Raw genomic sequence first — 16,800 nt, forward strand, 5'->3', positions numbered from 1 at the left:
TAGTTGCACGCACACTTGACACACGTATACACGCAGTACGCATACATACACATTGTACTCCCTTTTTTAAAAAAACTAGAAGTACTGCAGATTTAGGGAACGTGAGGACGATCTTATCAGGACGTCTGCACCCGCGTCCTCCCGGGCTCAAGTTCTTCCTTCCAAAATACCTTTTTTTTCCCCTCGCGGATGGCGAGGTCTTTCTCCCTCGGTCCTCTCCGAGGCTGCCCCTTCGATCTGCCAGCACATTGGCTTTTGAAGGAGCTGCCTGCATGCTGTGTGATCTCCTTCCCAGTGCGCCGCCCGCCGCCCCCCGCAACAAACAGGATCTCCTCCTTGGGGATCGAGTGCTATTTGTGAAGTCCAGGCAGAATGCAGTCAGCAATCGAGGTTCTAGACATCAGGAGTCTTTTCGCCCTGACATCTCGCAAAACACACACAGACTTTATCTTTGTCTCGCCTCCCACCCGCAACGTAATAAGGCCCCATTTCCATTTCAGACTAGGAGGAGATTCTTGACCCGACCCTCAGCAAAACACCCACACGCACCTCTTTTGCCAATGCTAAACTTTTTATAAAACACACAAAGAGAGAGATAAATCGTATACAATGAAGTTGAGTTTCCTCCCTTTCAAGTCGGACGAGCGATTATGTCCCCTTCCCTTTCTGCTAAGAGAAACCTTACTTCATTTATTAACTACTGAGAGTAGAGCCATTCTAAGCAATGGCCCTCAATCCGCAGGTCCCCCGTCTTCTTCAGTGGGTCAGCTCCGAGCAGGTCGAGAAGTTGCGCCCCAACCTTAGCCGCGCTCAGAGCAGACCCCTCGAAACCCACGCGAGCGCTTTCCACGGGTCCACTAGACAGCACAGCCCCCGAGCTGGTCCCAACATCGATTCCAGGCGTCTCCCTCGCCTGAAACCCTGGGGAGGGCGGCTGCCAGTCCGTGTGGACAATATTGACCTCAAGTGGACCAAATGGGTCTGGCTTTGTATAAGGCATGATTGCCTACGTTCCTAGTTCGATGCAACCCCTTTTAAAAAGGAAAAATAAAGATACACACACACACACACACACACATGCCTATCTTTAAAGCTATGGTTTTCCCAGTAGTGATGTATGGAAGTGAGAGCTGGACCATACAGAAGGCTAATCGCCGAAGAATTGATGCTTTTGAATTATGGTGCTGGAGGAGACTCTTGAGAGTCCCATGGACTGCAAGAAGATCAAACCTATCCATTCTGAAGGAAATCAGCCCTGAGTGCTCACTGCAAGGACAGATTCTGAAGCTGAGGCTCCAATACTTTGGCCACCTCATCAGAAGAGAAGACTCCCTGGAAAAGACCCTGATGCTGGGAAAGATGGAGGGCACAAGGAGAAGGGGACGATAGAGGACGAGGTGGTTGGACAGTGTTCTCGAAGCAACCAGCATGAGTTTGACCAAACTGCGGGAGGCAGTGGAAGACAGGAGTGCCTGGCGCGCTCTGGTCCATGGGGTCACGAAGAGTCGGACACGACAAAATGACTAAACAACAACAACATGAATACAACAACACGACTCGCCTGCAGCTCTTCTCCGAAAGGACCTACCGTCTGGGGCGGCGGGTGCAGAGGGTTGACCCCTCCCGATCCTCGGGCTCAAACTCTCCCGAAAGTTCCCCCCTCTCCATCTCCATCAACTTCGGCGAAGAAGAGCGCGAGGAGAGAGGAGGACGCAGGCAGCCCCTTCTCTCCTTCTCCTCCTCCTCCTAGTCCTCTCTCACCCAGGATCCTCCTCCTTCTCCCCATCCTAAACAGCCCCCAACCCTGCTCTGTCCGCCCCGTCCGAGCGCGCGAGCGCAGCAGCGCACCTGGTGGGAGCGGCGTCCGCGCCGTCGGGCTCCGGGCCGGGCTCCCCGGCTGGCCTCCTCCTCCGCCTGCCGCGCGCGGGGTCTCGCCGAGGAGCCTCTGATGATGGGCGAGGGGAGGGCGGGGCGAGAGGGGCGCCCTCGGATTGGGCGCCGGCGGCGGTGACGTGGCGGGTCCCTGCATAAGGCTCCGGCGTGGAGGCGGCGGCCAACATGCAGACTATAGCGAGGCTGGAAGGAGCAGCGGCGGTGGCGACGGCAGCGGCAGCAGCAGCCCGGGAAAGGAGGCAGAGCGAGGCGCGCGCGGGACTGGAGAGCCCGGAGCAGCAGCAGCAGCAAAAGCACAGGCAGCTCCGCCTGCCAGAGGCCTCGTCCCCTCGCCTCCAGCATCGGCCAGGAAGAGACTCAGGGGAAGAGCTCCTTTAATTCGATTTTTATTATTATTCTTTTTTAAGAGGTTGGGGGACCTGCTGGATGTCCTCAGCAGCCCCGGAACGTCCTCGCCAAGCCAGCCCCGCATCAAGCGCGTCCCCATGGACCGGGCCAAAGAGTTTTTGACTCCTGGACTCCCTCCGAGCCCATAGGGGTAAGGGAACTGCTGCTGGTCGCTGTTGGTTGCTTACCTTACCCCACCCCCCACCCCCAAAGGATTTTATATTATAGAAAAGGGAGGAGGGCGATTATCAGCACCGATCTGGGGGTGTTCTTAAAATAAAATTAGGGGGGAAATTGTTTTTGTTTTGATTTTGTCCCGAGAGAGGGGGGAGACCTTGCGCTTCCCCCTCCCGCTCGATTTCCTAATATGAGCATCGTTCTATTTATATAGCAGACATCATATTTCTCTCCCCTCCTCACCATCCCTTCCTCTCTGGCTCCTCAAAATATCTCCTCTCTCTCCCTTTTCTTGAGACCCCCCAAGGCTCCTCGTTTTGAGATGCCCCAAGCATTGCAGCCTATGATTTCGGACGATTTTTTTTTTTAATGTTGGGGAGGGGGCTCTGATGTGACTTGCACTTTGACCTCTGACTGCTCTACCTCAAACCTGCGAGGACTCCTTTGTTTCCACCTCCACCCCCCCCCCATGCTCCTTTACCTTCCAGCATACTGACAGCACCTGATTTGGCCTCCTCGATTGCTCTCATTCGTTATTATTATTAATAATAATAATAATTCAGGTTCTTGAAGAAGGCTTTTTTATCTGGCAACAACCTCAGCCACCAGAAAAAGGCCACGAAGAAGATTAGCTTCAGTCCCTGGTTCTTGAGCCGCCAGCCTGGCCTCCTCTGGACGCTGGAGTTTTTAATTTTTGGAAGATTTTTTCAAAGAGAAGATTTATTGATGTTGTTGATGATGGTGATGATCGTTGGCTTTTGAGTTTGATGTTCCCGCCGGGACTTCGTTGAGAAGATCAACTTCTGCAGACAGCTTGCTCCAACGTGAAGGTTTTTCAAAAGCTCCGAGCCTGGGAGGGTCTTCCGTACACCCACCCACACACCCGGGTGTGTTTTGGGGTGCTTGTTTTGGGCATCGATTTCTGCCTCTGCTGTGGACATCTGGGAAGGAAAAGCGTCGCCTGCCCGCCTGCCTCCTCCAGCCTTGCTTGCAAACTTTTGATCCTACTCCGCCTCCAAAAAACACACACAAAAAAAACAACAACTCACGACGACATACCCAGCGCCACAGCCACAGCCCCCAACCACCCGCCCGCCCCCCTAACCAAAGACAATGGTTCACTGTGCCGGTTGCAAAAGACCCATCCTAGACCGCTTCCTCTTGAACGTTTTGGACCGCGCTTGGCACGTCAAATGCGTTCAGTGCTGTGAATGTAAATGCAACCTGACCGAGAAGTGTTTCTCCAGGGAAGGGAAGCTTTACTGTAAAAACGACTTTTTTAGGTGAGTCCAAAACTTTTTGGATTTTTTTGGAGGGGGGAAGGGATGGTCTCTTTTGTCTCACTTTCTGTGTATACTATGTGTTTACTAGGGAGTGAGCCCACTGTGTTCCGTGAGGTTTGCTCCCGGGGGAATCTGCCCTTGCGCGCTTGGCCCTAGGGAAGCGCGTTTTAGGACTGCGCAAGGGTGTCTGGGGGTCGCAGCTCGCATGCTTGCGTCTAAGGAAGCGTGCATAGGATCGCGGCTTCCATGCTTATTCCTGGGTGGGTGCATCTAGGATCGCAGCTTGCACGCCTACTCCGGCGTGAGTAGGGTCGCAGCTCGTGTGCGTCCTCCTGGGGTTGAGCCCTGTTAAACACAGTGGGACTACGTCCCCCTAAACACGCCGGAGATTGCCCTGTTCATCAACTTTGGGTAGCAGGGAGGGGTTATTCCACTAACCCACCTCCGCAGCATCCCGTCCAAGTTAAGGTACCATGCCTGAAACTTTTCTCCTGCTTCCCGCCCGCCCCCAACATTACAAACCACTTTATGTGCGTAAAAGAGAGGAGCAGTCAGTACCAGGTTTCGCTTGCCCCCCCAAAAAAAAATAAAACGATACCTTCCGGGCTTTCCTATCCGCCCCGGGCCCTCTTTGAAGTGCCAGGCTTTCTGGCCCCAGGATACCTGACGGAACTACCCGGCCTCTGAACATGTACAAAAGCGCTTTTTCCACCACCACAACCAGACGCAAACGGACTTAGACTTTCTAAGACCCCTTTTAAAAAAAATTATTGCCTGGATAAAATATTTGGGGGAGGACAGGGTGATCAGTCCTCAGGGCAAGGATATTTGTGTTTCGTGCAGTACATTATTATTATTATTATTATTATTATTATTATTATTATTATTATTATTATTAACTGCAACTATAAGAAAATGCGGGATCCATTATGCGTAGAGAGGCTCGTATGTTTTTCTCCAGCGGGCCTTTGTTCTAGAGTAGCAAGCGAGAACTGATGGCTGTGTCAGCTGTCAATCAGTGCCTGGGAAAAGGGAGGGTGACCTTAAAAAAGAAAATGATTTTCTCTCTCTCTTCTCCCGCCCGCCTCTCAGGACAAGGGGGGGGGCTGGACTTTCTGCAAAGTTCAATTCGGGAAATCTCTGTCTGCGGGCGTTTCTAATATGACCCACTTTAACAAGTCACACTTCCCTTCTCTCCCCCCCCCCTCCGCCCCCAATCGCCAAATCTCATCACCGTATATGGCCTTTTTCCTAAATCAAACAAAGGACAGAAGGGAGAAAGCGGAATCACTGGAATTTTAAAAAGTTTTTTTAAGAAAGGAAACTCCTGTATTCCCCCCCCCCCCAATGTTCAGAACCCAGTTCTTCAAATCTGCCTGGTTTTCATACCGGAGATATAAAATAACTCAGTCGACGTTATCACGATAAGTGAGCGGAAGCCTTACTCTGAGGAGACCCACTGAATTTAACGAGCATGGCAAACTTCGTTCGTTTCAGTAGGTCTACTAAGAGTACAGCTTCGCTGAATACAACCCATGATGTGCTTATATACGTGTGCTTGTGTGTGTGGTCAGATACAGGTAAATCTAACAGGATGAATGGATAGATAGATAAATAGATTAGATTAAACCTCCTAGCAGCACCTTCCTCAAAGGCGGGGAAAGGACTTTTGCATATCATTTTCTGTTTTCCTTTCCAATTTCGTAACAACGTGCAAGAGGCGGGGTTGGCATCGGTTTCCTTTCGGCGCCCATCGATTCAATCGCGAGAGGAAGATCACTGCTAAATCCACTCTTTTTATGATCAAAGAAAAAGGTCCGAGAGTAAATATATAAACAAAAGGTTTGTACGAGAGGGGAAGGAGGGATTGACCTTGAATTGCCCAGGTTTCTTTCTCAGTGGAAAAATACGCCACGATCACAGCCCATCCTGATACCATAAAGCGCTTCTTTTGAAAACTGGGCTTCTTTTAGGTGTTTAAAAAGAGCAAAAAAACCCAAACCCGATCAAACACATCCTTCTCCTCCCCTCGCCCTGCGAAATTGAATGATGCTCCCCGTCTGGCCAATATTTCGTCTTGCTATCCTTCCAAGGAGGCTTCCTTTTAACGGCATTCTTTGTTTCTTAATAATCGTAATTAAAATGATAGTAAACAGCATTTTGGGCAATTTAAATAAGGTGGGCGGGAGACCAACTTTAAAAACAAAAAAACACCAGAGGAAAATATGTCTCCTGTTTATTTTTGTTTTATAAGAATTCCGTTGAGGCTCAGAAGGTTATTAAAAACGATGCACGAGACAGGAGAATTTTTAAATGTGCTTTTATGCAATAAAATAATAATCGTGATAATATGACATTTTGGCGCATGGAAGCGGTATATAAATTAACGTAATAAGATATTTTTTTAAAGCGCGTTAAGTGAAACGAGCTTCGTCCTCCACTGTAAGCAAACGCTCGAGTAAATAATACCTTTTTACGCGTTAAGCTTTCGGGGAGCATTTTATCCAAAGGAAGGACTTTGACCCGACAGGCAACAGAAACAGGATTATCTGAAGGGCTGGGGCAGGGGAGAAAATCTAAACACATGTCCCTTCCAAAAAGCTAGGGACTTCTAAATGCTGCGATCCTAATTTCACCGACTGGAGAGTAAACGCCATTGAACTCAGTCGGGCTTTTGAGTAAACACGTTGGTGGTTACAAACTTAGTAAAAATCCGGGAGGTGAACAGCGGGGTCTTTCCTTCTACTCAGAAGTAAGTGCCGTTGAGTTCAAATCGACTTATTCCCAGGCAAGTGGAGCAAGGCCTTGTGCAATGGCACTTACTCCTGAGTAAACGTACGTGGGGGTTTCCCCCTTTCAAATGGTGAGTTTAGGTTGGCTCGCGCCTTTAGGCAACCACCCCCACTTAACTCATTCTAGAGAGATGTTCTCCTCTTAATTCCCAATTTATTTTATTTGCCAGCTACTTTCGGAGTTTAGCAAAAATTAAACCGGCAATGGACTGGGGGGCGGCGGAAGAAACCCGACTTTTGCTTATGTAGCGTTCTCTTAGGCGTGGGGTCGGCTTACAAAAACACGCCTACACACAATAATAATTATTAATAATAATATTTTTATTGTTTATACCGCACCAACCTGGCTGGGTTTCCCCAGCCACTCTGTAGAAGTTATTTTCTCCTGCCGACTTAGAGCACACACGGGGGCTGTGTGTATTGGGAGAGGTGTAAGAATTCACCTAGGAAATCTCCCTCCTTGTCTTTGCAAATTCCAAACTCCAGACGAGCGAAGGAAGCGGGTTCCTAATGCGAGGATTTGCGCCTTGTGCACAATCCCTCTGCTTGTTTGCTGTGAATAAGCCGGGTGATAACTAGATCTCAATAAGGAAATGCGTTTCCGGCTGACGAAGCGATTGGTGCCTGCGTGTCCACACGGACAGGCACGCACTAGGGTCCCGTCCTCTCTCCGCCACCCGCAGCTGATCTAAGAATTCACTTTGCACCCGCGCGGGCGACTTGGAATCCTTGTTTTCACACGTCTAGATCCCAGGAACCCCTTGATCTGTGTTGATCCCTCCCGCAGGGGACACGCTGAAATGAATGGACACTGAGGTCCATTAAGTCCAATGGGTCTACTCTGAGTAAAGTCACTTGGACGGACACACATTCCTTACCCATCTAACCGCAAGAGTTAGGGTGGAGATGGCAAACCTGAGTTTCCAAGACTGGGAAGAGTATTTGAGGGGAAAGAAGTCGGGGTTTTTTTTTAACTTCCCAAGGCGGGAGGAAAGGAAAAGTCCAGTCCATCGGCCGAGAACTTCCTAAGACGGAGGCCCCGTCCATCGGCCGCCTTCCTGTGGTTTGAAATGGGCCGAAGCCTCGATTCTGCCGAAGCGGCTCTGCAAAAGGCTCCGCCGAAGTCAGCGCAGTCTAGAGAAAGCGGAAAGGGGAACCCAGAGCACAGGGTTGGGGGGGTAGAAATAAAAGAATTGTGGGGGCTGACTGAGCAAACAAAAAAGATTTAAATAGTTAGCTGGCGCTCTGGAAACCCTTTCGGGTCTGGAGAGCGGAGCGCGTAAAAGAGATGCACATAAGTGAGAGGATGGATGGATGGATCACAGCGCGGTCCGAGGCATGTTTACTCGGGAGTAAGTTCCTCTGGTTCCTACCGGCCTTGTAAAAATAATAAAAAAAGGAAATGTTTAAAGAGAAGGGAGGGGAAATATGGCTGGCCAAAAAGAACGTGGCACCCAGAATAAAAAGCGCGGTGGAGACAAAAGAGCTGCAGGAGGAAGCGAGGCGAGGGAGGAAAGATCTCAGCGCGGAAAGGGAATAAAAGCAGCGAAGGGAGAGGTGGTGTCCGGAGGGCCAGGGAAGGGCCGTGGCTCCGTGCAGGCGAAAGGTCCCCCGGCTGAAACCCGCGGACAGAAGCTGCCAGCCCGTGTCGGCAATACGGAGCGCCAGATCGGGACCCGGCGCCTGATTCAGTCGGCGGCGCTTGCTGTTCTTTGAGCTTGGCAGAGGGGAAATAGGCTGCGGGAGGGGGGGGTGAACTAATGTTAGGAGCCAGGAAGGACAGTTCCTCGTTAAAAGGATGACCTGTCTCCATTGTCTAAATCCACCTGCTCTCTGTGTTGTCCCCTCTCATCTCGGTTCTTTCACTGCGAGCGATCGCGCACCCTCCCCACAAAATAAAACAACCACAAACAAACTAGTTTGTTTTTTCCCCTCCTCAATACACCACCCCCACCGGTCCCCAGAGGCGATTTCCTCCCTTCCCCATGGAAAGATGCCATCCTGTGCAGGTCTACTCGCAAGTCAGCCTCGAGAGGGGAAAGAGGATTGTTCCTGGATCAGTGGGTGCCTAACGCCCGCTTAGGCTTCGGAGTTTTAAGTTTCTCGGGACTTACTTCCGAGTAGGCTTGTCGGTGTCAAAAGACACGAGGGCGCTAGCCTAAGAGAGCCTTGCTTCTTTCTGCTTTTGGGGCCTCCTTGCTTTTCCGTCAAGTTTCTAGTCCCTCTTGTCCCGCGTTGCCAATAAATCCTCTGCGAGCGGCCTTGGCTAGCGGGACGAAAGGGCTTCCTGTATGCAATCATTCCCAGCTTCACCAACCCCGTCGCTTTTTCCTTAATTATTTTATTTTATTTTGCACCAGCAACCCTCTCCCGTGGAAGAAAAATAAAGAAATCTGATTTTTAAATAATAATAATAATAATAATAATAATAATAATAATAATAATACAAAAACCAACAACACTCAAACGCTTGATAAGATGCCATGAGCCAAACCAGTAGGTAAAACGGGCTCCCTTCCAATTTTATGCCCACCATGTGTGTCCACGGCTCGAAGCACGTGGGAAACGTTAAACCCGCTAACCCATTCGACGCCTTGATTTCCAGGCGGCTTTACTCCTAGGTAAACCAGGTCGCTAAATAGGCATTATTGTCTCTGTCTCTGTCTTTCCTTCGTCCCTTTAATGAAACAATTCGCATTTGATTCCTGCTTCCCTCCGCAAGAAGAAGCAGGCTTCGGCAAACGCCGACACGTATCTTAAACGGTCGTGTGCACGCGCGGTGCTAGCACAAGGGAAGCGCGTGTTGGTTGTGGTTGTTTTAAGAACCCGCTGGTTTCAATGGGAGGCGGTGAAGCGCGCCTGGCCTGTGCGGTTCAGAGCAATGGGGCGGGAGAAAGGTTTCGACTTTGGCTGAATCGCGTTGCCTGCCTGCGCACTTGGGGACAAGAAGGGGAATAGACGGGCGACGTTACGGACCCCTCCTCGCTGAACTTCAGGCTTGTGGCTAAGACTATCTCGGTCCAGCGGACCTCGTATAGCCCCGTGGGTTTCTCTCCATGGGCTGTTTTTACCCACACGGCTCCGAGACGCTAATATTTAAGCCGTGTAGAAGAAACCTCTTAGATGAATAAATGAAATATCCCCCCTTTTTTTCTTATTTCTCTCTCTGAGATGCGTTGGGTTGCCTCTAGCGTTTGGCCATTCAGAGAGCAAACCCCTCGCAGTTGATGGAGCTAAGTCAGCCGCGTTGCAATGGGTCTACTTTGAGCAGGACTAAACTTGGATGCAATCCATATGTTTACAAGTGATTGTATATAGGACAGTGCTTAAAAATGTATTTTCGTGATGTGATTTGCCGCCAGCAACTTATAGGCACACGCATATCCGCATCCAGACGTATTCGTGGATATTTAGGATTAATTGAATACTTCCAGGGTCAGGGAAAACTTGTCTGGAGTGTCGTTTGGCGCAGATTTGTAGACAGAAACAGATACGCAGCACACCAAATACTGTATATACTGCATCTATAGATTAGGTACCTTATATGTCACTGCGTAGGATGAACAGTGTATAGAAGCTCTCTAGTGGAGAATTGAAGTGGTGGGGGGGTGAGCTTCGTGTCTCCTCGAAAGTAAGCCCCATGGCATTGCATGGCAATTGTTCCAACCTAAAGCTGCGTTCCTGGCGCGCCGGCAGCATGGAAGGTAATGACATCGGGGTGTCGTATCCCTACTCAGGAGTAGACCCATTGAAATTAACGGACTCGCGATAGCCATTTCCAATAATTTCAGTAGGTAGGTCTACTCTGAGTAGGACTAGCGCTGCCGTCAACCCGTACAGTTTGTTCCCCCCCCCAAATCCGCGTAGAAGTAGATGCTTCTGTCCCGAAGTATTTTAAACTGATGGAGGCAATGCAGCCACCCAGAAGCATTTTTCAGATAGCAGTCCTAGGCGCACTTGTCTGACAGCTGACTACTTGGGAAGGGGCGGAGGGGAACGACCTTACTTCCGAGTAAACGAGTAGATGAGATCGGGGTTTCGGTGTGGGGAACTGGAAAGCAAGGGCAAGGAATCTTTCATTGGGTCGAACCTGTTAGCTGTGCCAAGTAGGAAGATTCTGGATCGAGAATAAAGGAATCTTTAACTGAGAGAGAAATTATTTAAGTGTTTTGGGGAGACAGTTAAAAATCCAGGTGAAAATTGTGTTTGTGTGTGTGTGTGTGTACATATGTGTGTGCAAATCAAAATACAAAATAATAACATTTTAAAATTAGTAGTACACATTATTATTATTATTATTATTATTATTATTATTATTAATTTTCCCCCTGCAAAACATGTGAAGAAATGACCACAATTGTGGTTTCTCTCACACTTCTATTTGCATTTCCCCCAAAGGAGCCTATTTGCAGTCTGGACCTGCCAGGGTTTTTATTCAGGAATAAAGCCCTTCTTCATCTTAGCCATCCTTTAGGATAGAGACGTGAATCAAAACAAAGACTCATTAAGCCAGCACAAACTTATCTGGGAGTATTCAGTGGGGGGTTACTTTTGAGTAGGATGCAAGTTGACCATCCAGTCAACAAAAGTCCCCTGGGTTGGTCCCCATTGGTAGAAGATTGCACTGCACCTGAGTAAGCAGGGCATGGAGAGATCCCGCGATGGATCCCTTGGGGCCATTGATACCTGAGATCGATGCTTTCAGGAACAACGCGCGCGCCCCCTCACCACAGTTGTTGTGATTGTAATTTTTAATACTGAATTTTAAATTGTTGCAACCGATACCTGGGACCTGGTGGCGAAGGACGAGTAATAAATTGAGATAATATCAATTAAATCATTAATACAGGGTGACCAGATCAAGAAGCGCAGTCAGATCTGCACAGGTCTTTTGGAGGAGAGATTCAATATCGAGGCGAATAAGCTTGCCTTGCTTCTGAGTGCGAGACGCACACACACCTACCTCCTGGGAGCTCACTTGTCCGTACACCTGCACGGATCAAGGCGTTCAAGGCTGTGTTTTCCATAGCACCACCCCAACCCATAATAGTGGACAAAATAGGGTGGGGAGCACAATAGGGTCAACTATATTTCTAGATGGGTGAATTGCGTTTCTCCCATCTCTGGGTGTGGGGAAAATATATGTTAATGACAGGGGACAGACCCCAGGAAAGGGGAGGGGCAAGTGGGGACAAGCTCATTATTTTGGGGGGGGGCCTTGCCCCCCTTGCACTACTCTAGTCTCACTCAGGGCAAGCGAAGAACTGGTGGTTCGAACGACCTTACAGTAATAGATGAAGCCGCCTTGTATTAAATGCATCTAGCTCAGAATAATGCACCAGGCTTCCCTATGGATGTCTCTGGCAGAGAGAGAATCTTACCCATCACCTGTTTCCTTATCCTTTGAAGCAGGAGATGTTGGGGGCTGAATTGTGGGACATTTCTGCGTGCAAAGACATAGGCCATCCTTTGGGTTAATCCCAAGCGAGGTTTGGTTTTGGATAGGTTATTTTCCACCCACGCCATCCCACTTGGCCAAGGAGATCTACTGCTTCTTTTTTGGCACGGAGGGAGCCATGTCGAAAGGCATCGCACATCTCCCAAATTCAGCTTTAATGCTTATTAGGGCGTCGTTAATCAAAAGTGTCAGTCCTCGGTGGCATGCCTCTCTCCCATCTCCCTGCACAAACTCCCTTGTCCTCTTTCCAGGTCAATTACAGCTGCAGCAAACCTTTTATTTATATTCATGCTAATACATTTTGGCCTACAAAGTCTGGCCGACCTAGCCATTCGTGTACCTGGGAGCAAGCCGCCCCCTCTGCTGAATTCACCAGAACTTACTCCTGAGTAAGACAGGGCAGTTAGGGCGGCAGCCTTGCTCCCTTTAACCCTACCCAGGAGAAGGAGCCGATGTCATGAAAACTGGAAGAGAACATGCAGTCGATTCTCTTATTCGTGGCGTGGAAGGAGCCACAAGGCCAGAGATGGCAAGAGGACAATTGGAGAAAGCTTATAAGAATGTCCTCTGCCTGTTTCCTCTCCTTCTTCCCTCTCTCTGTGGAAAGCAAGGCTATCCGTGGTTAGTGGCCATGATGGCTGCATTCTGCCTTCCTTTTAGAGGCAGGAATGCTTCTGAATAACAGTTGCTGAGAATTGCAGGATGTGAGTGTGCTGTTGCGCTCAGAAGCCCTGCTTGAGGGCTTTGCATTTGGGCACCTGGTTAAGCCACTAGGAGAACAGGACCCTGGACTAGATGGGTCCTTGGCAGGACTCTTGTTTACGTTCTCCAGTTCCCTTCTCTTGCAGCTTAGAAAGATGGGTAGAAAGAGTGGCAGGGAAGGTTGGAATGCAGAGCACAAGAGCGTCTGAAAGATCTCGGAAGCCAAGAATATTAGTATTGCGGCTTTGCTTGGGGAAGGGCTGTGGGTCATGGGAAGAGAACCTGCTTCTCATGCAGGAGGTCCAAAATTCAATCTACAACAAGCAAGGCCAGGAGAGACCTCTCGTTTGAAACCCTGGAGAGCCGCTGCCACTTGGGGTAAATAATACTGAGCTAGAGAGAGTAATGGCCTGACTTGATTGGTACAAGGCAGCTTTTTGTGTTCCCATGTTTAGTTCATTAATTTGTAGTTCCTATGTTTCTTTCATTGCTCTTCTTTGTAATCCTGTATATGTGACCATTTATTAATATTTCTGTAGCTTAGTCTGGTGCGTCAGCATTATTAGGCCCTAGATGTATGACAGTTAAAAACAACATCTTCATATTTCTAATAATTTCTACCTGAGTTTGCTTTTTTCCTCCTCCCTCCCCAATCAATTTTCCTTTTATGTTGTGACTTTATAGAATATAGATTGTAAACCTCAGGATGCAGAGATTGCCCCCTCCCCTCCTTTTTTCCCTTTTTGTTCATCTAGGAGCTCCTCTGGGAGCCTCTAGGACTCTCCGGGTTCAAAGAAGCTTGGGATTCTAGACCCTTGTCCAAGGGACCACTGGAACCACATAGAAATTGATCCAAATAATAAATAAGAGAAGCAATGTAGAACTTTACAATCCTCTTGCTTCCGCCCCTGTTTTTTCTGCAATGTCCACCCAACAACCCTGTGAGGTAGGCAGTGCTTAAACTTTGAGAATAAAGTACTGGGGTTGTAGCCTTGCCTGGAAGCTACACTCTGCACCCCAGAATCTCATTAACCCAAATTCAGATTTGCTGGGTATGCAGGCTCCTTGCTGCTTGAACCTGACTTCCTCCCTCCAGGCTCCTCCTATTATCCTTATTAGCAGCTGCTTCTAGCCAGAAAGAGATGCTCAGCACAGCCTCTGAAGATTATTTCCATTGCTTCTACAGCCAAGTCATACTGTAGAAAACAGGTTCTAGGGCGGCATATCCCCAGCTGTTGATCACTCTTATTTCCATAGAAATACTTTTAGAACAGCGGCTGAAATGCCTCAAACCAGCTAGGGAATCCCTTGGGTGGGAGGTGAAGGTAAACAGGATTATTGGTACTTTCGTTTTCCCAAGAAGGGCAAGTTTATGCGGGAAGCAGATGGTGTTGGAGCCTGTTCCACACCATACATTCAAAATGCACATGGCTTCCCTTGAAGCAGGCTTCCTCAACCTCGGCCCTCCAGATGTTTTTGGCCTACAACTCCCATGATCCCTAGCTAGCAGGGCCAGTGGTCAGGGATGATGGGAATTATAGTCTCAAAACATCTGGCAGGGCCGAGGTTGCGGAAGCCTGCCTTAAAGGATCCTGGGAGTTGTAGTTTGTTAAGGGGTGCTAGAAATTGCATCTCCTTGAGGGGAAACTACAGATCACATTATTCTTTTCTGGGTGCTTTAAATATGTGTTGGGTTTGCTTTAAGTATATGGCGTAGATCTGTATTGCAGTGTATTATTATTATTATTATTATTATTATTATTATTATTATTATTATTATTATCACTATGTCTTACCTGCCCTTCTCCCAAAGCTCCCAGGGCAGTTTACAGCAATTAAAACACAGAAATAATATTTAAATACAATACTATGCAATATTTAAAGACAACTTACAATCACAAAAAATAAAATGGGTCCTTAAAACGTACATCTCAGGGGCCCAAAGGCAAGGTAAAGGGGTGGAATCTCTCCTTGCGCCTCGGTGCGGAGTTCCACAACTTAGGTGCTGGGCTGCAACTGCCACCCCAAGCTTCTGAGGGCAATGGAACAAGCAACAGGGCATTCTCCACTGATCTCAGCGCTTGAGAGGGAAATGTTCCACTTCAGCGTACTTCATTCCACACTACCCCAAATAAATAAATAAAGCGAATAGAAACAAAATGTTAGAGTAGAATACAGGGTTAAGAACCGAATTCGTTCTGGAGGTCCGTTCTTAACCTGAAACTGTTCTTAACCTGAGGTACCACTTTAGCTAATGGTGCCTCCCGCTGACGCCGCGATTTCTGTTCTCATTCTGAAGCAAAGTTCTTAACCCGAGGTACTATTTCTGGGTTAGCGGAGTCTTTAACCTGAAGCGTCTGTAACCTGAAGCGTGTGTAACCCGAGGTTCTACTGTACCCAGCTTCAGCATCCTCCATTCCATTCCACCTCCTGCCCAGTTTTCCAATCCCACCCACCCCAAAAAACCACACCACTAAACCCATAGTCTCTTGGCTGGATTTTTAAAAAGAGTTCCTTCCATGGGTTTTTGTTCTTAACGCAAACCTCAGGGTTGCGCTTCAAGGTTGCTGATGCCTCCCATTCTCGTGCATGGATGGCGCCCTTTTGGCAACATAAAGGAATGGTCTGCGCCGGCTGCGCATCAGGAATAGAGGGAATGTTCCTTATTAAATATGTCTGTCCATGTCACACTTTGGGGTGGGACATAAAACAAAAAAGGACCAGGCTTCAGCCCGTAGGAACCTGCAGTCCAGATTTCAACCTTGCAGGGAAACGAGAAGGAAGGGAAAGGCTAGAGGAAGAAATCTGGGTTTGCCAGATTTTTAAAATATTTTTTTGAAATCTGCCTTTGCTCTTGTGCTTTCCAGAAGCAACCTGCCCAGCAGATATTAACAGGTGTTGCTCGTTATCTTTAGGCCAGGAACAAAATTCATCAGCTGGTTTTCCTGCAGATCATGTTGTGCTGCTTGGCGCAGGAGCAAAGCAGGCGAGGGTTTTCTGTTTTTGTTTTCCCCCTGGTTCGCTGGGAAGCCTAATAACAAGGGATGGTGGCGTTTGGGCTCTGAGCCAGGGACACTTTGCTACGGGGGCTGAATGGGAAGCTTTTCAGCACTTCTGAGCGGAGATGCAAATAAGAGGACAGGCACACAGACTCTGCCTAGGCCCCCTCTGTAAAATATCTGTGCTTTTTCAAAATTTGGGAAGCACAAAGTGTCCTTATTTTAACCTAGGATGACAAGGTGCAGAATGGGATGAGGAATTTTCAGTATTCAGTAAAAGCTCGGCAGCCTATTTTGGCATCAATAGATAAGCATCCCCCTGAACTGAGCTTTATCGTTTTTAATTGCTTTTAATTGCTATGCTTTCGAATGGTTTGTCTTACTGCAGTATTTTAACTGAGGGTGCTTAAATGCCCCATTTGAACTGCCACTGCATATTTTAATGGTATGTTGGTTTTACAGTTGTAAAGTGCTTGGAAGCCCTGTTGTCCTATAAGCGGTATATACATTAATTATATATAAATTAATTGTCATTAGTGGTAGAAGTATTTGCAGCTTCCCTCCCATGATACACACTTTGTGCACAACATGGGTCTGTTTGTTTCAAACATTTATTTCAAAAATTTACATTGAAACCCTAAAGCACTTGATCGAAACAAAGCCACACTGAAAGAGTTACAACATTCTGACATGAGAACAGCAGCAGTTAAAACAAAGCTATTTGGAACCTCAGGTTAAAAAGCAAGTTTAATAATAATAACAATAATAATAACAATAATAATAATAATAATAATAATAATAATAATAATAATAATAATAATTTTTAAAAAATGTGCCCGGGGTCTGTTGAAAAGCTAATAAAGCAGGAACCTTAAAAACGACCTTCTACTAAGTCAAATCATTGGGCCATTTAGCTCAATGTTGTCAACACTGGCTGGCAGCAGCTCTCCATGGTTTCAGGCAGGGTCTCTCTCCTACCCTGATCTGGAGATGCCAGAGATTGAACCTGGGACCTTCTGCATGCTAATAATAATAATAATAATAATAATAATAATAATAATAATAATAATAATAATTTATTTGTACCCCGCCCATCTGGCTGGGTTTCC

The 16,800-nt window shown here is 47.8% G+C and overlaps 1 protein-coding gene across 1 annotated transcript in view; it reads left to right on the forward strand.

Annotated features, from left to right (window-relative positions):
• Positions 1-2,044: 2,044 nt before the first annotated feature.
• LHX1 (LIM homeobox 1) overlaps positions 2,045-16,800 on the forward strand; it is a 54,372-nt gene continuing 39,616 nt past the window's right edge. The window contains exon 1 of the mRNA XM_053366729.1: positions 2,045-3,740. Coding sequence (XP_053222704.1) covers positions 3,571-3,740 — 170 coding nt within the window. The 5' untranslated portion in view covers positions 2,045-3,570. The remainder of the gene's footprint in view (positions 3,741-16,800) is intronic.

The sequence above is a fragment of the Podarcis raffonei genome, chromosome 15 (assembly GCF_027172205.1).
Source record: "Podarcis raffonei isolate rPodRaf1 chromosome 15, rPodRaf1.pri, whole genome shotgun sequence".
Classification (NCBI taxonomy): domain Eukaryota; kingdom Metazoa; phylum Chordata; class Lepidosauria; order Squamata; family Lacertidae; genus Podarcis; species Podarcis raffonei.